This window comes from Hyla sarda, chromosome 3 (genome assembly GCF_029499605.1).
Source record: "Hyla sarda isolate aHylSar1 chromosome 3, aHylSar1.hap1, whole genome shotgun sequence".
Classification (NCBI taxonomy): domain Eukaryota; kingdom Metazoa; phylum Chordata; class Amphibia; order Anura; family Hylidae; genus Hyla; species Hyla sarda.
Genome location: NC_079191.1, coordinates 132834034 through 132858375, shown reverse-complemented (window position 1 = coordinate 132858375; position 24342 = coordinate 132834034). Strand labels below are relative to the sequence as shown.

Genomic DNA, 24342 nt, shown 5'->3' with positions numbered 1-24342 from the left:
ACTAAATAACTCAAAAAACTACATACATGGATATATATGTTAAAATTACATGCATTGGATGGATTACGGCATGTCAATATCACACATGCACGGGTAAATAATGCAAAAGGATAAGCAACCTCTTTATATGTGTAATTCTGTAACCTACGTGCATGTATACATATACTAAAAGATGATATTTATACCATGAATTACTAGATGTACATAAATAAATTGAAACATTGCACAATTTGCTCTGTTTTGGTTTACATATATATCCATTACGTATTAATACCATAATTTTCAGTAACCGCACTCTAATAGGTATCAAAACACACTAGGCGGAATCACCCTCCCAACACTCGCACCAAGAGAAATTATTGGTCTACCAAAAATATGAATTGATAAAACATGATAAGGGGCTGCGGCGCTCGGGGCATCTGGGGAGGCATATAACGCTAGACTATTTATGTACAGGTCATGATTAAATCTAAGCGTTTGTTCATTCCCCGCGGGTATCTGGTATCCAAAAGAAATATCCAATATGTCTCTCTATTGAAGAGGCGTTTTCTCGCATCCCCTCCTCTAATACCTATCTTAACCCTTTCTATACCAGACACCCGCAGAGAATCCAACTCCCCCGCGTGCACATCCCGAAAATGGCGTGATAACATGGAAATGCCTACTCCTTCACTCCTACTGTCGGAGATATGTCTCCTGATTCTTGTTTTAAGGGTATTTGTAGTGCACCCTACATATTGCATGTTACACTTGGTGCATGTGGCCACATAAACTAACATCGTAGTATTGCAGTTAATGTATTCACGTAGTTGGTATGTTTTTTTTAGTTACACAAGACATTATTTCTTTAGCGTGGTGCATATATTTGCATGTAATACATCGGTTGTGACCACAACCCCAATTCCCTACAATATCCAACCAATTACCATGTTTAATTTTGTCCTTTGTCTTGTATTCTCCTTTTTTAGAGTTAAATAGACTTGGTGATAGGGAGGAGCCCAATGAGGGTGCTTTTCTAGAGACCGCCATAATGCCCTCTTTAACCACCTCCCTCAATATTGGGTCTCCCTCTAAAACTGGTGTATACTTATGGATTATATTTTTAATTTGGGCAAATTGCGCACTGTATGTGGTAACAAAAACTGCTCTTTTTTGTTTATTTTTGGTATTTTGTGAACTAATTGCCCTTTTTCTTTTTCCAGTATATTTGATCAATTGCTCTCTATTAATGCCTTCTACTCTTTCCTGAGCCTTATTAAGACAGTCCTCTGTATAGCCCCTTCTGACAAATCTGCTTTTTAGCTCTCCTATCTCTTTTTCCCATTGTACAGGATCAGAGCAGTTCCTCTTGGTTCTGCACATCTCCCCAAAGGGGATATTCTGGACCACATGCTTTGGGTGGCAGGAGGATGCCATAAGGACTGAGTTTGTCGCCGTCTCCTTTCTGTAGGGGACGACAACAATCTTAGACTCTCTGCTGGATAGGGAGATGTCCAAAAAATTGACTGAGGTGCTGCTAAACTGAGCTGTAAATTTAAGATTTAAATGATTATTATTAATATAAGAAACGAACTCAAAAAAACGACATTCTGTGCTCCCCCAAATAATCAATAAATCATCTATGTAACGCCCTATCCAGCAGATGTTCTCAAAAAAGGGGTTACTGGGTGTAAACAAAAATTGCTGCTCCCAATAAAACATGAAAATGTTAGCGAAGGAGGGTGAATATTTGGCACCCATGGACGCTCCCCGGATCTGAAGCCTTAAGAATGCCCGAAGGCTTAGTTTCCACTTTTGTCACCTGAAAAAACACCACAAAAAACTGTCATGTACAGGTGGAGTAAAATCACAAAGCTTTATTTTCATCTTTAAAAATGCAATAGCAAGCATGTAAAATGAAGCAGAGATCAAGCTTGACGCGTTTGGTGGTGTCCCACTTTGTCAAAAGCATACTGCCAGTGTTACACACAACGTTAAAATAGAGTACATCTTACCAACTGATAGGGATCAGCACACAATTAGAAAATGGATAACACGGGTGCATCACAACTCATAAAACAAGGGGTTAACATTAACCCCTAAGATATTTAGTATTTTGCATAGAGACAGATTCTAAAATGAATAATAATCAAAAAGGTACATGTAATTTGCATAAAATTCAGGATATATAATGTCTCATGATGTGTGTATACTAATACCACAAAAATGTGTTGGCTGACACAAAAAAGAGCAAAAAACGAAAGTGCAACAGTGTGAACAGCAGCCAAATAATAGAACATTTGCATATTCAAAAATGTATAAGCTGCATGGGTTCAAAGTTTCTGAGATTAGTATGTGAGGAATAGATCATGACGTAAATAGACCATCTGGTTGTCTGCTTCCCAAAGCAAAAATCCAAAAACTCTCTCTATTCAGAAGTCTTCTGTGAAAATCACCACCTCTTTTCGGCAAAAAGATTTTTCAATGCCCTGCATTTCTAAACTAGTTGTGTCACCTCCATGGCATTCTCTGAAGTGTTGCGTGTCAGCTGACACCCCCACAGCATTGTTGGAGACACCAGAACTGTGTCTTCTCACACCGGACTTCAGAGAGATAACTGTACATCCTACGTACTGTTTTTTGCAGGTGCAAAGGATGCCCAAAAGGTGTTTAGTGTCTTTAATAAAAGATGGAGTAATTCTAGTGAGAGGTTGCAAATAGCCATCCACCCATTCACCCAATCTTTCACCATACAAGCCTATCCCCCCTACTAAAGGACAGGGGTGGGGAACCTTAGGCAACGTATGGAAGATAGGGGTGACTGGGTGGTTTACATATAGATACTCACAGTTCTCTGGTCTAAGACCCCCATAGCCTGTCCTTCCTTTAATAAACATTTCATTTTATTTTGAATGGCATTATTTTTGGACCACTGAACCCCCTTTGTCTGCGCTGCGCACCAGGAGATCGGGGTTATTGCGCAGCGCAGACAAAGCCAAACTTTCAGCTTAAGTTAGATTGCTGTTCACACCTTGCGCTGTAGAGTTTCTCTATTCAAAATTTCCAAATCCTGCTCGACTAGTTTCTGGAACCTATCCAACGCCTCACATCTGGCGGAAATTGGATAAAATCCAGGATTTTTTGTAGTAAAACGAGCAGGTGTTGTATCAAAACATGGTAAAGATACTATTTCTAATGTATGTAATGAAAAAAAAAATTTGATCAGTTATGTTATTCACAATGTTATTGCTATACATATGCATTTCAGTTGTATATTGTTGGTCTTGGGAATTGCAAAGAAATAAATGTCTCTTTAAGGTAAGCCAGTCTGTTAATGTCCAGTATAGTATTGATACATTGAAATCACAACATGGGGCAAAACTTAAACCTTTAGTCAAAAGGGAACATTCTGCATCTGAGATAATATAACTGGAAAGATTTAGGACAGAATACTCATCATTTATTTGCGGTTCCGAGTTGCGTCGTGCAGTTTTCCTGTGTTTCCTTCCACCTCTCCTGCTTTTCCTTTCTTTTTTCCTTTTTTCTCGTTTTTTGCCAGAATAGAATTGACTGACTCTAAACTTGATGCAGAAGATGTATCCAATTTAGAAAAAGTTGTTTCCAGGGCATGCGATTCATCTGTATCGGAAAAGCTCACGCGTCTGGGTGTGCGTTTCTTATTGTAGCCTTTCTTATCTTTTCTCCTATTTCCATGGTAAGTTGGTGTACCGTTTGTTTTTAAGATAGATTTAGGCTCACCGGTCTGATGAATTATGTCGATGCACAGGTACACTTCATTTTTGTGATAATCCGTCACATCTCGTTGGTATTTTGTGTTTCATAGCAGTCAGTGATCGAAGTCAGGTCGTTGTTCAAAAGCAGCCAGTTCCTCTTTTGTTGAGGCAATGTCCTTTTGTATGTGTTCAAGTAGTGCAATGTCCTTTTGTATTTGTTCTTAATGTCATAGAACACTTTGATATTACAGACCAAACATAGTTGCGGCTTTTCAGAATACAAAAGCCGCAACTATGTTTGGTCTGCAACCTGAAGTTGGAGGTGATCCGATACCACAGGAGCTCCTTTCTCTCATGAAACGCATGAAGACCATTTCTGTCAAGGAAATACAAAGTACATTTATACAAAAGAAATTATACCAAGAGGCTTGTGTTTGAAAAAACGCCCCTCCGCAATGTTTTCACCGCAATTTGAAACAAAATGGTTTAATGCAAAGTGTTCTATGATATTAATTACGTAATTGTGGAGGAGGAAGTCTTACTACTTGAACAAATACAAAAGGACATTTCACTAGAACAAATACAAAAGTACATTGCCTCAACAATAGAGGAACTGGCTGCTTTTGAACAACGACCTGACTTCGACTTAATGCACACAGAATTAAAGAAAAAATGTAGTGCAGCAGAGGAATCACTGACTGCTATGAAACAACTTTGCAGTGTTTTCTAAAACTGTAGCCCTCCAGATGTTGCAAAACTGCAAATCCCAGCATGCCCAAACAGCAAAAAGCTGTCTCGGCACGCTGGGAGTTGTAGTTATGTACCTCCAGCTATTGCATAACTACATCTCCCAGCATGCCCTTAGGCAATCAGTACATGCTGGGAGTTGTAGTTTTGCAACAGCTGGAGGCACACTGGTTGAAAAATACTGAGTTAGATAACAGAACCTAACTGAAGGTTTTCCAACCAGTGTGCCTCCAGCTGTTGCAATAGTACAACTCCCAGCATGCACGGTCTGTCAGTACATGCTGGGAGTTGAAGTTTTGAAACAGCTGGAGGTTTGTCCCGTACAGGGTACATTCACATGGGCAGCTTTACAGTAAGTTTCCTGCTTCAAGCTTCCTGCTTTTCACAAACGTTAAAAGGAAAAAAGACCCCCAAAATTTGTAACGCAATTTCTCCTGAATACGGAAATACCCCATATGTGGGCGTAAAATGCTCTGCGGACACACAACAAGGCTCCGGAGTGAGAGTGCACTATGTACATTTGAGGCCTAAATTGGTGATTTACACAGGGGTGGCTAATTTTACAGCGGTTCTGACATAAACGCAAAAAAAGAAATACCCACATGTGACCCCATTTTGGAAAATACACCCCTCATGTAATGTAATAAGGGGTACAGTGAGCATTTAGAAAATACCAACGAGATGTGACGGACTAGCACAAAAATTAAGTGTAACTGTGGCATCGACATAATTCATCAGACCGGTGAGCCTAAATCTATCTTAAAAACAAACAGTACACCAACTTACCTTAACGGTACGCCAATAGGAGAAGAGATAAGAAAGGCTACAATAAGAAACACACACCCAGACACGTTAGCTTTTCCGATACAGATGAATCACATGCCCTGGAAACAACTTTTTCTAACTTGGATACATCTTCTGCATCAAATATAGAGTCAGTCAGTTCTGTTTTTTCATTAAAAATGCATGCATTAGAAATAGAATATTTACCATGTTTTGATATGTTTTGATACAACACCTGCTCGTTTTACTACAAAAAATCCTGGATTTTATCCAATTTCCTCCAGATGTGAGGCATTGGATAGGTTCCAGAAACTAGACGAGACAGGATTTGGTCATTTTACATAGAGAAACTCTACAGCGCAAGGTGTGAACAGCAATCTAACTGAAGCTGAATATTTGGCTTTGTCTGCGCTGCGCAATAACCATGATCTCGTTGTGCGCAGCGCAGACAAAGGTGGTTCCGTGGTCCTACTCAATGCAGGTTTATACAAAAAAAATTATGAGAAGTTACTTAATGACGTGACTACATATAGAAAACTTACTTCTGATCCCACTAATGCCATTCAAAATAAAATGTAATGTTTATTAAAGGAAGGACAGGCTATATGTAAACCACCCAGTCACTCCTATCTTCCGTACATTGCCTAAGGTGCACAAGGGGGTTCCCCCTGCCCTATAGTAGCGGGGATAGGCTTGTATGGGTGAATAGGTGGATGGCTAACTGCAACCTCTCACTAGAATTACTCCGTCTTTTATTCGAGACACTAAACATCTTTTGGGCATCCTTGACATCATATCATGGACAGACGACCTCAAGTGGGGTACGTGTGATGTCACTGCCCTTTATTCTTCCATTCCGATGGGAGAGGGCCTGTCTGCATCAAGGTATTTTTTGGATCATCACAGCACATATTCACCTTCACTAAAGGAATTTTTGTTTATGGCGGTGGAGTTTTTACTCACCAACAATTTTTTTGTGTTTGACGGACAATTCTATTTATTTGCAAACGAGGAGGACCTCTATGGGGGCGAAATACTCCCCCTTGTTTGCAAATATTTTAATGTCTGTCTTCGAGGAAAAATAAATTTTTTCTTTATCCAATCCGTTTATTGAACATTTGCACTGGGTAGGGCATTATATTGACGATTTGTTAATAATCTGGAAAGAAGAAAAGGATGAATGGGGTGGATAGGTGGATGGCTAACTGCAACCTCTCACTAGAATTACTCCGTCTTTTATTCGAGACACTAAACATCTTTTGGGCATCCTTGACATTATATCATGGACAGACGACCTCAAGTGGGGTACGTGTGATGTCACTGCCCTTTATTCTTCCATTCCGATGGGAGAGGGCCTGTCTGCATCAAGGTATTTTTTGGATCATCACAGCACATATTCACCTTCACTAAAGGAATTTTTGTTTATGGCGGTGGAGTTTTTACTCACCAACAATTTTTTTGTGTTTGACGGACAATTCGATTTATTTGCAAACGAGGAGGACCTCTATGGGGGCGAAATACTCCCCCTTGTTTGCAAATATTTTAATGTCTGTCTTCGAGGAAAAATTAATTTTTTCTTTATCCAATCCGTTTATTGAACATTTGCACTGGGTAGGGCGTTATATTGACGATTTGTTAATAATCTGGAAAGAAGAAAAGGATGAATATGATGCTTTAATCAAGTATTTAAATAATAATGCTATGAATTTGAGTTTCACGTCATGTTATGGACCCAACTAAATTCCTTTTCTTGATGTGATCCTCACCAGCCAAGATGGATCTGTTGTGGTCAAACCATAGAGAAAACCAATAGCTGGTAACACTATATTGTTGAAAAAATCATGTCATCCCAAACATGTAACAAATAACATCCCCTATGGAGAATTTCATAGACTGAGAAGGAATTGTTCTGATATAAATACATTTAATAATGAAGAAACTAAATGGATTGTACAACACTATATTCCCATCCTTTAACAAGATGCTATTTTAAAACAAATAGTGAGTGAAGGTGTGAACTGTGGATCCAAAAAAGCTCCGACTTTAGGTAATCTTTCCCCCAGTGAATTTAACTCAGCCTACAGCTTCTCATTGGCTAACCTGCAAGGGTAACTATAAATGTGCTAAAACACGTTGTATTATCTGCACATATATGATTTCAACTTCCAAATTTCCAGAATGTTATCAATTGTGACTCAAGGGGAGTTGTATACTTAGGAGCCTGTTCCACCTGCAAAACACAATATGTAGAATGTCCAGTGAACTCTCTGAAGTCCCGTGTGAGAAGACACAGTTCTGGTGTCTCCAACAATGCTGTGGGGTTGTCAGCTCTCATGTGACACTTCAGAGAATGCTATAGAGGTGACAGGGCAATGAAAAAGTCCTTTTGCCGAAAAGGGGTAGTGATTTTAACAAAAAACTTCTGAATAGAAAGAGTTTGGGGATTTTTGTTTTGGGAAGCAGACAACCAGACGGTCTTAATTTGCGTCATGATCTAATCCTCACATACTAATCTCAGAAATTTGGACCCACGCAGCTTATACATTTTGAATATGCAAAGGTTCTATTATTTGGCTGCTGTTAACACTGTTGAACTTGCGTTTTTTGCTTTTTTTGTTTTTCTTTGTGTCAGTCAACAAATGTTTGTGGTATTATTATATACACATCATGAGACATTATATATCCGGAATTTTATGCAAATTATATGCACCTTTTTTATTATTCATTTTAGAATCTGTCTCTATGCAAAATATCTTAGGGGTTAATGTTAACCCCTTGTTTCAGGAGTAGTGATACACCCGTGTTATCCATTGTTCTAATTGTGTGCTCTCAGATGATTCCTATCAGTTGGTAAGATGTACTCTTAACGTTGTGTGTAACACTGGCAGTATGCTTTTGACAAAGTGGGACACCACCAAACGCGTCAAGCTTGAGCTCTACTTCATTGTACATGCTTGCTATTGCATTTTTAAAGAAGAAAATAAAGCTTTGTGATTTTACTCCACCTGTCCAGCGCTGGATTTTTCCTTTGCTTGTATCTTGCCTCCACTGCACCGTGGTTTACGGGCGCTTGGATTGCTTCAGGGTCAGAGGGTGAGCTGGACTTTTCTTTGTCTATAAAAAAAAACTGTCCTGCCCTTGGACATGGACTGTTATTTTGCACTCCCCTCCCAAAATGCAGTTTTTGTGGTGTGTTTTTTTTTCTTTAATACCGTAATGGGTTTTAGTCTTATTTTTTTTTTCTGACATTTTTTTACCTGTATTTTTATCATGACAAGTCATATGATTCTTTAATCATGTTACTCAAGGATTTCTATTGAAGAAATGGGGGGGGGGGGGGGGAGGAGACCGAAAAAATGCAAATGCTAAGCACACATGGCGTTTATTATGTTTTTTTTTTCTTAACATGCTGTAATTTTGGAAAATTGCCAATTAATCCAAAACCACAGAAAAACACCAAAGATGAGTGAAAAAAGCCAAAGAAAAAAATGCCAAGTGGGTTTCATGAATCCCTATTGACTTTCAGGTAACATATAGCTGCAGCATTTTTTCACCGAAAAAAAAAGGTTGATTCTATTGGATCATAAACCCTTTTACATCTTTTTACGCCCAACAACAGGTGAATATGCCATCAGCAGCTGACACCTGCCAGTAATAACAGACACCAGGGATCACTCTGGTCATGTAACTGTTTAAATGCCACAATAAATAATAAGGTAATCTGATTGGTCCTCACGGTAGCCAGAGGCCTTAGCTAGGCCTCAATGCCTACTGTGACAGATCTACTAATAGAGTCTGCCCATGGACGGCTCTACTGGTAGATCACCAATATATTAGATTGGGATTAAGTTAAAGATTGGCATTGATGTACTGTATTTGATTTGGATTGATCTACTGATACTGATACTTTTAAACATCTGCTAGATGGGCTACAATAGTGTTAAAAAAAAGGGTAAGAAAAACACCATTTCCTAATAAAAATTTAAATTATGCCTCTTTTTTCCGTTTTCCAAGTAACACAATTTAAACTAATAAAAGTCATTTGGTATTACCGTATGCGGAATTGTCCAAACTAATAACATATAATGTTATCCGGCACAGCCAACAGCATAAACAAAAGAAACTAAAAAATTGTGGAAAATTGAAAAGAATTTGGTAGTTTTTTTTGTTCTTGTGTTATACTTTATGGTAAAATGAAGGATGCCGTTCCATTGATACAAAAAAATAATAGTTATGGCTGTTAGAAGACGAGGAGAAAAAAAAGGCAACATAAAAAGGAACTTTACCATTTGGGTCATTCAAGTTATTGCTGACCGGATCATTGTGTGATGTACAATACTAATACAATATATCTAAATCTACTGAAAAGTTTAAGGAAGTAAATGGTCGGCCTTATATTTTCCTTTCTGACATATTTATACAAGCGGTGTATTTGTGTGCTCAGGAGATTTCCTGTGTGTACCTGAAGAAATGAATACAAATACGTTGTTCCGTCTCCAATGCTAATTTAAACACAGACTAAAACTAGAATTATAGTGGGGGAATTGATGTAAAGAGGGAGATGTATAAAGTACTAAGTAAGCAATTACATTGTCACCTCTTGTCGGATATCCTGAGATGAGACACAGACAATTGATTTGCTTTTTCTTCCTCTACCTTCACCAGCTTTGCCATAGGCGCCAAATATCCTTTACACTATCAATGGCTAAATAGATCCCTACATCATGAGAGTACTACTTACATGCTCTTAGGAGATTATACTAAGCATTTCCTTAGCATTATTGCACAGACTATAGGGGTAGCTAATGCCATAAAGGGATTTCACAGATCTAAAAGGAGATAATGCAGCCGGTGTCCAACTGGTCATTAGGTTTGTTAGAGGAGCCACTGAGGGAGCCAAGGAGACATGTTTTATTCAGCTACAACATAGGACAAGACAGGTTATTAGATATATAGTGTGGTAAACAAGAACTGAAAAAGGACTGAAAAATAGACATATAGGTAGGTATTTTTTATGTTTTTGCGTTGTTTTTGTTTGTTTGTTTTTTTGTTTTGTTTTTTTAAACACTGTCAAAGAGATATGGAAGTTCTCCAATCAAAACAGAAAACGCATATTTAGAAACGTAACAAAAATGACAGTCTGAACACAGCTTTATAATCATCAAACAGAAAAACATTTGATGGTTGATAGAATGGGCATCCATACGATTAGGCCTTTCAAGAGGAGCTAAGGGAGGGAGTGTTTATGATCTTCTTTATAGGCCGTCGGATATCAACTTTTAGTTCCAAATATTGAATGCAGAAAAAATCCAGAGCACATTTTACATGAGAAAGACTGTGGACTGTGAACACAAAGACACATTCAGATCAGTTGTCTTAAGAAATTTGGATATATTTGTTCCCAATAGTTTAGCACCACCTGCTTTCCAACACCTTAGGACTCGTTCACACTGCCAGCATGCTGTGGTAAAGGGAGCTCTGCTAGACAGTCTGGCGGAAGGACAGGGATTGAGTGGAGAAAAAAATTAAGCATGTCCTATTTTTTTCTCCACTGAACTCCTGTAAAATAGCCGATCCCCAACGGAGCCTATTCGTGCCAGTGGGATCCATTGAGACCCACCAGTTGTGCACCGTCCCGTTCAGAGTCCGTTTGCTGGAACAAAAAATAAAGAGGTCGAAGCCCAACAGCCTTGTGTAACTTCCGGAGACACTCTGCCTGTTTACAACCTAATTTTTGCTATATTTATTTTAAAGAAATAAACAAACAAAACCTTCTGTAGCAGATTTTAAAGACATATATTTATCGTAGTTATAAGACAAAGGGAATATACCTGCCTAGTTATATGTGTATAAAAAAAGGTGAATAAGTAAACATTTAATGGACTGTGCTGCGTCCCAGAATGACATAGTCTGTATAATAGAGGAGGGAGATGTTTCAATTGATATTGTAACTTTTATATGTTTAGCAGTAAATGATTCCCCAGTTTCTTGATAGAAACTTTGTCATTCGCCCAGAGTGATGAGATTTCGGCATTTCTCTTGCTGGAGGCTTTTTAGCAAATGTTTTGAAAAACACATTGTGAAAAGGCTTAAAAGTGTGGGATTAGACAAATGATGACTTTCTTTATTTGTTGTGCAGTCAGCAGCAGAATATGTGAAGACTCATCTGCCCGAGGTGCTAAAGCAACATCTTCAAGACTTTGAAAGGGATAAAGAGAACAGCGTACTTTCTTACCAGACAATTTTGGAGCAGCAGATTCTAGCAATAGACCGGGAGCTGCTGGAGAAGCTTTCGGGGTCCTATGATGAAGCAGGTATGTGCCATCTTTACTGAACCATTTGATCAAGTCTGATAAAGGCCTAAGAATCCTGACATATACATTTTTGCTTCAATAATTTGTGTAAGAAATCATTGTATTCTTTTAGACTGATTTATATTTTTACTATTGCATATCATGTATAGAGTGACTATAATAAAACACATACCAAAAATATAAGAATGACAGTGGTCGTACAGATACATGTAAAGTTTCCCTATTCAGTCCACTACATTCTGATTACTGTGGTAGACAGTGGCCAGGGTATTAGACAGGGTATTATTTGTTCATTTATGACATTTTGACAAAATATTCCCCTCAGTATATTTCCCCTGAATGTCTGTTAGATATGGGTCCTACATCTTAAACTCATGCCCATGGGGGTCTCCTGACCCCTTTCTTGCCACTGTGTTACACACTTTCTATATGTCACAAGATATGGAAGCAGTGTAGCCTACTATGTTTGTGATGCATTTCCTTATTACACACTAGCAGGCATTTGTTATTGTATTCTGGGTTACAGAACCTATGGAACTGCAGCCTAGTCAACATTCACTTGGGGGAGATTTATCAAAACCTGTGCAGAGGAAAAGCTGGCCAGTTGCCCATAGCAACCAATCAGATTTTTTTCAGAGGCCTTTTTAAAAGTCAAGAAGCGATCTGGTTGCTTTTTCTCTGCACTGGCTTTAAAGGAGAACTCCAGAATATAAAAATTGTCCCCCATACTGCCGGCAGTTAAAAAATAAAGATGTACATACCTTCCTCCGCTCCCCCGGGGCCTACGGTAACCGGTTCCGGTCTCCGCCAAGATCCTCTTCCTGGTTGCCGGTGGTCGGCGAGTCATACTGCTCTCAGCCAATCACCGGCCACAGTGAAGTCCTGACTCGTCCGGCGATAGGCTGAGCAGCAGTGTGAGAACACTTCAAGAAACAAAATTCTTCACTACACCGGCACCTGCTGCCGGGGCCGAAAACGTCACACTGCCACTCAGCCTATTGCCGGCCGAGTCAGGACTTCACTGAGGCCGGTGATTGGCTGAGCGCAGTATGACTCGCCGACTACCAGCAACCAGGAAGAGGATCACAGCGGAGACCTGTAGCCGGTTACCGGAGGCCCCGGGGGAGCGGAGGAAGGTATGTACATCTTTATTTTTTTTTACTGCCGGCAGTATGGGGGACAGTTTTTATATTCTGGAGTTTTCCTTTAATAAATATCCCCAACTGTTTCTACAAGCCTGCTAGTTCACAATTCTCTTTCATCCCAAACTCCTATGATCACAACCTCCATACACAGGAAAGACTGCCTGCATGAATTTGTGCCGATGCTGCTGTAATCACAGAACTTAGCTTGTAATTCACTGTTAAGATAATATATTCAAGTCATTTTAAATATATCTGTCTCTTTCTATCTGCTTTGCAAGGAGGAAGTAAAGAACCTTATGTTAATAAAGCTTATAAACAGCACAGAGAAGTCAAATCTTAAAGGGGTACTCCAGTGGAAAACATTTTTTTTTTTTTAAATCAACTGGTGCCAGAAAGTTAAGCAGATTTGTAAATTAAATCTTGCAAAGAAAGAGAGCTCGGCACAGCTCTCATACGCCCAAATAGTGACGTTCAAGGACCCACAGTCAGTGCACCAATAGCGGGGTGCTCAATCTGAAGTACAGGAACATATGACCAAAGAAAGATAATAATGGCACTCACCATGTACAAGGTGACAGTTGTATTTATTCGGTGACCGGCAGATTACAGCATGCTTTAATCTGCCGGTCACCGAATAAATACAGCTGTCACCTTGTATGTGGTGAGTGCCATCATTATCTTTCTTTGGAGATTTGTAAATTACTTCTATTAAAAAATCTTTACCCTTCCAGTACTTTTTAGCAGTTACATGCTACAGAGGAAATTATTTTCTTTTTTTTTTATTTCTTTTTTGTCTTGTCCACAGTGCTCTCTGCTGACACCTAATGCCCATATCATGAACTGTCCAGAGCAGGAGAAAATCCCCATAGCAAACCTATGCTGCTCTGGACAGTTCCTGCATAGGCATCAGGTGTCAGCAGAGAGCACTGTGGACAAGACAAAAAAATAAATTAAAAAAGAAAAGAATTTCCTCTGTAACATACAGCTGCTAAAATGTACTGGAAGGGTAAAGATTTTTAAGGAAGTAATTTACAAATCTGTTAAACTTTCTGGCACCAGTTGATTTAAAAAAAATGTTTTCCACCAGAGTACCCCTTTAACCCTTTAATGACGCAGCCTGTTTTGGCCTTAATGATTAGGTCCATTCAAATATTTCTGTTCTGTTTTTTTTTTTTTTTTTTTTTTTTTTAAATCCTCACATTTTATTAGCCATAAGTCTTAAAATTTTCTACCTACAGTGCCATATATGAGCTTTTTTTATGCAGGACCAATTGTACTTTGTAGTGACATCACTAATTTTACCATGAAACAAAAAATATATATTTATAGTCACGCCCCCTCCCATAGACATGAATGGAGAGGGTGTGGCGTGACGTCACGTCCCCAGTCCCAAAAACCCGGAGGTTTCCGAAACTGGAGATTCAGCACCTGCATAGAGTGCGGATGCTGCAGGGAGATCACGGGGGGTCTCAGCAGCGGGCCCCCCCCCGCGATCAAACATCTTATCCTATGGATAGGAGATAAAATGTTTTTGCCCGGAATACCCCTTTAAGATCTGTCCATTTACTGTATGTTATGGTCCATTAGTCAATTGGTCTCTTTTGTTCTATTGTGGTACTGTCAACGATGAAGGTTTAAATGATTTTGTGCAATTTTTTTGATTCTGTAGTGTAAATGCAGTCAGAAATACAGCCAGATTTCAGACATAAGCTGTCAAAATAATGAAGACAGAAATCTACTGAAACTTAAGTAGTTCTGTAAAAAAAATTTCTATATTCAGAAAGTTGCTTCTCATTAGCAGAAGCATTGAATGTAACAATATGGCAGCCAGTGAAGTTAGCGGCAGCAGTTCTTACGTGAAGTACTATTCCACAGAGGCATTACCACATAACAACATAACTGCTTTATGCTGAATTTTCTTATGTATAAGAATATTGCATTTTTAATGTCTGGCTGCAGTGTAGCCGACTGCTTGGAGACTGAATACATGCCCCATAGGCATTTTATCCCACATTCAACAAATGTACAAAATCACAACAGACAGCTGAGATTAATAGAAAATAAGAGCTACATAAAATAGATAGAAACTAGTAAATTATGCGTTAAAGGATGAAAAGACTTGCTAGATGAATGCAGAAAGGATTACTGTGATGTATTCTTCTGGTCTACTTCAGAGATGTAGCTTCTCTTTTCCTATAATAAAAAAAAAGTAAAAGTGAACTGAAGACTATAGAGCTTGACTATCAAGATACTGAAAAAAGGCAAAAAAAATCACTTTTAGATAATGGACTTGGTATGCTGGGGGAAAAAATTGAAATTTTTGACTGTGTAAGCCACCTAATCCTCTTATATGTGGTTATATAAGAACAAAAATATCTAGGAGATTCTTCTTACCTACTTTCTACAGATAAAGATAACTTAACTCCTTCCCTCTCGCAGCATTTTTAATTTTTTCACTTTTGTTTTTACTTCCTCATCTTCTAAAAATCATAGCACTTTCAATTTTCCACCTACAGACCCATATGAGGACTTGTTTTTTGCGCCACCAATTTTACTTTGAACTACCATTAATCATTTCACCACAAAAAAAAAAAAAATGAAAAAAAATTTGTGGGGAAAAATAAATAAATAAAACACACCATTTTGTAAATTTTTGGGGCTTCCGCTTCTACGCAGTGCACTTTTCAGTACAAATGACACTTTATCTTTATTCTGTATGTCCATACAGTTACAAGGATACCTAATTTATACGGGTTTTATTTTATTTTACTACTTTAAAAAAATTATAACTACATGCACCAAAATTAGTATGTTTAAAATTGTGATACTCTGACCCCTATAACTTTTTTATTTTTCCGTATACGGGGCAGTATGAGGGCTCATTTTTTGCATCGTGATCTGAAGTTTTTATCGGTACCTTTTTTGTTTTGATGAGACTTTTTGATCGCTATTTATTTATTTTTTTAGGGTATACAAAGTGACCAAAAATTTTGAACTTTGGAATTTTATAAACATTATATTTTTATAGTTCGGACATTTACGCATGCAGCAATATCACATATGTTTTATTTTAATTTTTCTTTACAAATATAAAAAAAAATTATTTGGGAAAAGGGGTTAAATCACATTTATTAAAAATTTTTTTTTTTTTACTTTTTTTACACTTTTATTTTAGCCCCCGTAGGGGACTATTACATATAATCCTTTGATTGCAGACACTGAATAATGCTATGCCATAGCATAGCATTGATCAGTGTAATCTGTGCTCGATTGCTCCAGCCTGGATCTCAGACATGGAGCAATCAAACGCCGGGGCAATCAAAAAAAGTAAGGTGCCTCCCGCTGTCCTCTCAGCTGTTGAGGATGCCGCGATTTCACCGCGGCTTTCCCAAACAGCCCACTGAGCTAACCGGCAATGGCAATCTCCCATTTTAGATGCCGCAATCAACTTTGATGGTGGCGTTTAAAGGTTAATATCGGACATCAGCCCAATCGGAGATGTCCGGGATTAGCCGCGGGTCCTGGTTGCTGATAGCAGCCGAGACCCACCGGGTATGATGCGCACTCACCTGCTGAACGCGTGTTTTACAGTGGGAGCCCGTAGTGGACGTAAATATACGTCCATTTGCGGAAAGAGGTTAAGGCTCTTTTACATAGGTATGTTTTATGAGTTGTGTATAATCAGCCCGTGTAAAAGGACCAGCGATCAGTCAACAGGCAAATGTAAACAGAGGTGAACAATGGTGAAATTAAAGGGCTACACAAACAATCCAGCAATCCTTGTTATTGTGCAGCCCTCAGCCTGTGTAAAAGGACCTTCTTTAGGGGTCTGTTCAGATTGATTCACATTATGTAGACATGGTTAACCATGTACAAACAAACATTTTAATACTCTATGTACACATACAGTATCTTTTGCATATTTGAAGCCGTAAAATATGTAGCAAAATACGTCCCTACCCACACCACAGTATTTATGCTGCAGAGTTCAGTGTAAACTAAATGATTTAACACAACATCAAGTATGCGCAAGATACTGTACGCATGAATAGGTCCTAAAGGAAATGAATGACCTGTTGTCATCAGAACATTGCCTGTTGTTTCAATCAAGTTTTTATGGGTTTTTGTTTGTTTGTTTCTTTTTTGTTTGTTATATTTTAAAGAATTTTTCATAATGTTTTTTCCATTCCACCATCTGTGTTATAAAATGGCCCAGAAATCTTGCAATTTTCAATCTGGCAACTAGGCCTAATAATAATCTGACACTTTTGTTCTGATTTATCAAAATATCTGAGAGAAAAAGTGGAAAGATTTTGCACACACCAACCAAACGCAGCTCAGTTTTCGTTTTACCAGAGCTGATTAGGTGGAAGTCATGAGGATGTCAGGACAATAAAATACAAATACAGTAGAAAAGTCAGGAAATAAGGTCAGAACACAAAGGGATTAACTAACAAGCAGCACAGAAAAAGACAGATAGAGAATTCCATACACATTCAAAATCGAAGTAAAAAAAGGCCATGTCAATACAAGTGAGAGCGCTGTAGTATGGATACACTAAGCAAGGTGGGTAGTCAAAGAACAAACCAATGTTCAGAAGAACAAGAAAACAGGATAATAAATGCAGTAAGGCGCAAGTGCTATAAATAATAATCTCTATCACAGGCAACACGTAGGGAACAACTAGCATATTTATAGCCGACCTCAGGAGGGTGTAAACGCAAAAAGCCGTGCTGTGTGCCATTCACACAGCAGAATTTTCACTGCAGGAATTTGTTGTGAATTGGCTATAAATTCATGCAGAATTCCTTGCAGAATTCTGTGCAGAAATTCTGCCTTGTGAACCTGTCCTAAGGCAGTATACCATTGGCTAGTAGTGCACACCTCCTTATTGGGCCGGACTTCTACATGGCAAAGAGTAATGTTGCAACTGATCACAGGGGGATTGGAACTTCAAGCAGAGCCACAGGCAGAACACCCATTAGGGTACATACACACTGCGCCCAGTTAATCATATGCGTCGGCATCCTGCTGAAAATGGGATGCCAACGTGTACTGTTAACAGAAGCAGCGGACCTTATTCACTTCTATGGCCATACCGCTGTTACGCCGAGCGCTCTGGGTCCCTGCTCCTCCCCGGAGCGCTCGCGGCGTTCTCCTCTCTGCAGCGCCCCGGTCAGACCCGCTGACCGGGAGCGCTGCACTGACACTGACGACGGGGATGTGATTCGCATAGCGGGACACGCCCGCTCGCGAATCGCATCCCAAGCCACTTACCCGTCCCGGTCCCCGGCTGTCACGTTCTGGCGTGCGCGGCTCCGCTCTCTAGGGCGCGCGCGCGCCAGCTCTCTAACATTTAAAGGGCCAGTGCACCAATGATTGGTGCCTGGCCCAATCAGTCTAACTAGCTTCCACCTGCTCCCTGTCTATATAACCTCACTTCCCCTTCCCTTCCTGGCCGGATCTTGTTGCCTTGTGCCAGAGAAAGCCTTTAGTGTTGTCCAAAGCCTGTGTTCCAGATCTTCTGCTGTTGCCCCTGACTACGACCCTTGCTGCCTGCCCTGACCTTCTGCTACGTCCGACCTTGCTCTTGCCTTGTCCTTTTGTACCGCGCCTATCTCAGCAGTCAGAGGGGTTGAGCCGTTGCCGGTGGATACGACCTGGTTGCTACCGCCGCTGCAAGACCATCCCGCTTTGCGGAGGGCTCTGGTGAATACCAGTAGCAACTTAGAACCGGTCCGCCGGCACAGTCCACGTCAATCCCTCTCTGACACAGAGGATCCACCTCCAGCCTGCCGAATCCTAACAACCGCTAGTGACAACATTATGGAAGTATGTGCTATTTTAAATGTGGGCTGGGGTTGTGCTTTTGAAATACCGCATATGATCTGAAAGGAGTCACCTTCCGGCCATAGAAGTGAATGGGGTCTCCTGCTCCAGTTAAAAGTATACGTCGGCATCCCGTTTTTGGCGAGATGCCGATGGATATAATTAACAGAGGAAGAAACGTTTCCCCTGCAGGTCCACGAACTGGGGTTATTGGCTGAGCAAGCAGGTCCTGCTGCAAGCTGTCATCTCAGAAGCGGAGACAATAGATTTGAGGGCTCGAAGTGGAGAAAATAGGAGCTGCATTGGAACCTGCAGGGAGCCAGGCTAGCCTCTGGTAAGTATCTTTTTTTTTTTTTTTCTACAGCCTCACTATAATTAGTTTTTATAGATATTAAAGGGGTACTCTGCTGCTCAGCGTTTGGAACAAGCTGTTCCGAACGCTGGAGACTGCATCAAGAGCTCATGAAGTCATAGCCCCACCCCCTATAGACTTGTATTGAGGGGGCGGGGCGTGATGTCATGAGGGGGTAGGGCTATGACGTCACAAGCTCCCGTCACCGGCAGGCTCCAGCATTCGGAACAGTTAAAGAGTACCCCTTTAAATACTGTATTTCATTAAAAATATTTTTTATTAAATATGTTTCATATAGAAGCATTTGACATAAAAATTTACCTTGTCCATTACTTTTCATTATGTATGAAAATTAGCCCAAGCTTTTATATGGAATTACCTACCTACACTATTGTCCTTAATGTACTGGTCCAGATGGCTGAACAGATCCAGAGTGGGGAGACATAGCAATAATCGTGACTCGATCAATGTTCACTGCAGTTTGACAATCTGTAAAAATGCTAATCTTTCTGGACATTCTGCTTTTGTTGTCTTTTCATATATTCAGTGTTTCTTTAATTATCTTTGATGCTGATAGAAGAGAGAACTTAGTATGTTTTACATAAAGGTAAAGAAACCAGTCTTTCACTTGGAATAAATATTTAATTGGGATGTAAAGAAATAGAGCACAGAGATACAAGAAACACTTGGGAAGGCTATTAATACAAAAAGGATTAAATGTTTTTGGGTGCCTAATGCTTATTGGGATAGATACCGTATATACTCGAGTATAAGCCGACCCGAATATAAGCAGAGGCCCCTAATTTCACCCCAAAAACCCAGGAAAAGTTATTGACTCGACTATAAGCCTAGGGTGGGAAATACATCATCCCCCCTGTCATCATCCAGACCCCCGTCATTAACACCCTCATCATCATCCCCCTGTCATCATCCCCCCTTCATCATCACCGCCTGTCATCATCCCCCTGTCATCATTCCACACCCCTCCCTTTATCATTACCGCCTGTCATCATCCCCCCTTCATCATCCCCCCTTCATCATCATCGCCTGTCATCATCCCCCTGTCATCATCCCACACCGCCCCTTCATCATCACCGCCTGTCATCATCTCCCCTTCATCATCCCCCCCTTCATCATCACCGCCTGTCATCATCCCCCTGTCATCATCCCACACCGCCCCTTCATCATCACCGCCTGTCATCATTACCCTGTCATCATCCCCCTTCATCACCCCCCTTCATCATCACCGCCTGTCATCATCCCCCCCTTCATCATTACCCTGTCATCATCCCCCTTTCATCATCACTGCCTGTCATCATCCCATACCCCCCCTTCATCATTACTGCCTGTCATCATCCCCCTGTCATTATCCCACACCCCCCTTCATCATCACCACCTGTCATCATCCCCCTGTCATCATCCCACACCCCCCTTCATCATCACCATATGTCATCATCCCACCCCCCCCCCCCCCCTTTTCATCATCACCGCCTGTCAATGTCACAGTGGTCTTAAACCTGCGGACCTCCAGATGTTTCAAAACTACAACTCCCAGCATGCCCAGACAGCCGATGGCGGGGAGTTGTAGTTTTGAAACATCTGGAGGTCCGCAGGTTGAAGACCACTGCGTACTTCGTCATCATCCAGACCCCCCAGCCCCTTTAGTTTTCTACTCACCTCCCCTCGGCGGGAAGGAAGGGTGAGCTGGTCCGGGCCATCTGTGCTGCAGGTACCGTCCGGTGGGGAAGGTTAGTCATTGCAGGCTGTCCATCTTCACCGGGGGGGCCTCTTCTCCGCGCTTCGGGCCCGGAATAGTGACGTTGCCTTGACGACGACGCACAGGGATGTTGTGCATGAACGTCCCTGTGCGTCGTTGTCAAGGCAACGTCACTATTCCAGGGCCGAAGCGCGGAGAAGAGGCCCCCGCGGTGAAGATGGACAGCCCGGAACGACTATCCCTCCCCACCGGACGGTCCCTGCAGCACAGATGGCCTGAACCAGCTCACCTTTCCTTCCCGCCGAGGGGAGGTGAGTACAAAACTAAAGGGGGTGGGGGGTCTGGATGATGACGAAGGCCGCAGTGGTCTTCAACCTGCAGACCTCCAGATGTTTCAAAACTACAACTCCCAGCATGCCCGGACAGCCGATGGCTGTCCGGGCATGCTGGGAGTTGTTGTTTTGAAACATTTGGAGGTCTGCAGGTTGAAGACCACTGAGGGCGGAGAGTTCACTCGAGTATAAGCCGAGGGGGGTGTTTTCAGCACGCAAAATCGTGCTGAAAAACTGCTTATACTCGAGTATATACGGTAGATTAGAAAAGATTCAATCATTTATTGCCTTTATTTACAGAGGAGAGAGTTCATTTTCTAGAGCAGCATAAAGAAAACAATGGACCATTATCTCCATAAGTAATCTGGGTCCTGCACATTGTGTGGATGTCACTTTAATAAAGTCATGTATTGTCTAGTAAATTGGCATTAGATGCTGCATTCCCATTTACTAATCCATATCTGATATCAGGGCAACATGTCGCCCTTTATAAATCACTTGTGGTCCCAGATGTAAAGTAGGTCATACATGTTACTGACAGCTGAACCCACTGATTTTGTTGGCACTGGCTAGAGGCCTTCCAACTCTTTCCGGATAGATTGGGGAGATAAGCTACCACCAAAGTGGTCTGACAGTGGCTTGCTTCCCTTTCTACATTGAAAAGACATGCACACTTGGTTTAGCTGAGCATGTGTCTAGGGAATCCTTGCTCTGGAGAATCGGTATTCTTTCTATGGCCAGTATCCTCCCAATATCTACATTCCTATCATCATACATCAGGTATTCTTGATGTCATATTTAAGATGTAATCTATGGGGAAATCCAGCAGCAAATGTTTAGCTCCTCTAAAGGGCAGCAGATGGAAAGAAGCCTTACACAGGTACCATTGAAAAACCTATGCTGTGCATGGAAGGGGGCAGTCACTTCTTGTTTTGTGCATCCAGCAGTTGAATTTCAAAAACGCCTCTTGCCGTATCCCTGTGCTGTACCCCAATAATTTCAAAGAGCCGACCTTAGTCAGCTAGTTACTGTAATTGGCTTATTTTCATAATGTATCTGTTTTTCTGAAATGGACGGAAAAGCGCAGATGACCATAGCTTTCAGTCTGGGTCAAAAGCTGGTTACGGTCAAAAAATGAGCCTGTAGGGTGTTTTTTTTTATTATCTTGCCGGATCTGGCTGCGGGGTGCACAAAACTGTATATGAGTGCACTGTAAAGTACAGATGTGCCAGCTACTCCACAGAGAAACAACGGCTTGTTCAGATTTTAGTTATTTTTTTTTGTAAAGTAGACAACCACTTAAACGGGGTATTCCGGCTTTATTCATCTTATCGGTCCTTGCGCCCCCTCCCCTCCCATAGACATGAATGGAGGGGACGTGGTGTGACGTCACTAGGGGGCGTGGTCGGGACGTCACGTCCCCATCTCGGAGGGAGGGCCCAGCACAGAATGCCCGGGGCTGCAGCGGCGGGACCCCTGCGATCATACATAAGATGTAGAAAGCCGGAATACCCCTTTAAGAGTGTATTATTGTCTTTTTTACTGTCAGTGCAGTCATTTTATCTCAGGGATTTTGGATCCTTCTTTTATTTAGTGACAAGAAGTGATTGGAAGACAAACACAGTCTAAATACTGTTGTCTAGCTGGTGGTCATAAAACAATCCTACTCCAATAGTATCTAAAGAAGTGTGTCTACTTACAAGTGAAATTAAAGTTTTTTAGGTAATTCTGCAGAAGATGTCCTTTATTGGAGATCACATTACATCACTGTGTAGAGGTGGGGAGAGGGGACGTCTGTGGAGACCTGCGGGCAACGGACCGTGTCACCCGTTAGCGCTTCTTCAGGCCCCATTGGGGCCTGAAGAAGCGCTAACGGGTGACACGATCCGTTGCCCGCAGGTCTCCACAGACGTCCCCTCTCCCCACCTGTACACAGGGATGTAATGTGATCTCCAATAAAGGACATCTTCTGCAGAATTACGGTCAGTGCTCTCTGCTTTTTTCTTATTCAAGACCTAAGATACACATGAACTTTCTCACGTAGTAGCACTACCTCAACTGCAATACTGGGTCCGTTGTTATCTGCAGCTATCATGGGTTGTAACAGACATCTGAGACATATATAGAAAGGTCCATCACCTCCATGCTGTACCTATGTAGAAGACTGGATTTAAAGTTTATTTAGTCATTTATTTAGCAAAATGATTTTTCCCTGGGGATACCTATACCGTCTGTCTTCTATACACAGAGGTGCAGGAAAGTATTTGTTTTTCTCACAATTCTACATTAGAATGGATTGCAGATGAAAAAAAAAACCTCAATATAATTATGTGAATATCGACAGAACATAAAGGCAGTTTATGCGCAATGGATTTTTCTCAAGTCTTTACACAGCTTATACCATTTAGAGCAGTAGGAATCCTTGGCATACTCTCTGTGCTTCCTTCCTGCTTTCTTATATGAGCTAAACTTTGCCCGGCATTTGAAATTGACATATGGAACATCTTAGAATGCTGTTGAATAGAGGGAATGAAATGTCACCTAGACACATTTTCCTGGCCGTCTTTCATCTCTTTTAATTTCGAAGAGCGCTGGCAAGGCTTTTATTGCAATGCCATTTCTCTGAAAAAAAAGCATCACTGGAAGAATCTACTCATATATACTGTATGTATTCAGGATATTTATCAAGATGCCCAGAGTGCACCAGTGCAAGTAGACTATGTTTGTGTCTACACTATATGCTCAATACTGTGCATTCAGTATTCTGACATAATCTGGTATAGACAGAGTAATATGTCATTCATTGCTTGCAGTGAGCAGAGATGTGGCTCTGCAACGCAGATAGGCAGTAATTATGTGGTGTGTATATAATTCTGGTCGCCATTTACCCCAGGTTTATAAAAGAAAATAGACAGTCTGTCAGCACATTTATGCTGCTTGAACCATGAACAAAGTGGACATTTTGACAGGCTTCCTCCACACTAATAACTACATTTTTCTGTAAAATGCTGCCTTTTTTTTTTTTTTTTTTTTTTAAAGTAATTTAAAACCTAGCCAGGGCACTTTAGGAAGTGTCTAGGGGGCGGAGCAGCCTCCCTAGCTTCTCCCTGTCCAGCACAACTTGATTGACAGGTCTCTTCCATAGTTAAATCCCTTTAAGTAAATAACTAAAAAATACTGGATACAGCACTAACAATACATGAATCATAGACTTAAAAACAAACTGATTACTTTATTATCCCAAATAAATGTGTTTTTTTGAGGAATACTTCCCTTCCTCTGATGACAGAACATGCTTTTATATGTCCTGTGATCTGAGGAAGGGGAGTACAGTATTCCTAGAAAATGTATTTGTGATTTTTTAACCCCTTGGGGACGGAGACCATTATGACCCTAAGGACGGGAGCATT

At 40.8% G+C, this 24342-nt stretch overlaps 1 protein-coding gene across 2 annotated transcripts in view; it reads left to right on the top strand.

Moving 5' to 3' along the window:
- The window catches only part of PPM1L (protein phosphatase, Mg2+/Mn2+ dependent 1L), a 267713-nt gene that overhangs the window by 193656 nt on the left and 49715 nt on the right, over positions 1-24342 (top strand). For both annotated transcript variants that reach the window (XM_056565077.1, XM_056565078.1), the window contains exon 2: positions 11383-11557. In XM_056565077.1, the coding sequence (XP_056421052.1) occupies positions 11383-11557 (175 nt within the window). The remainder of the gene's footprint in view (positions 1-11382; positions 11558-24342) is intronic.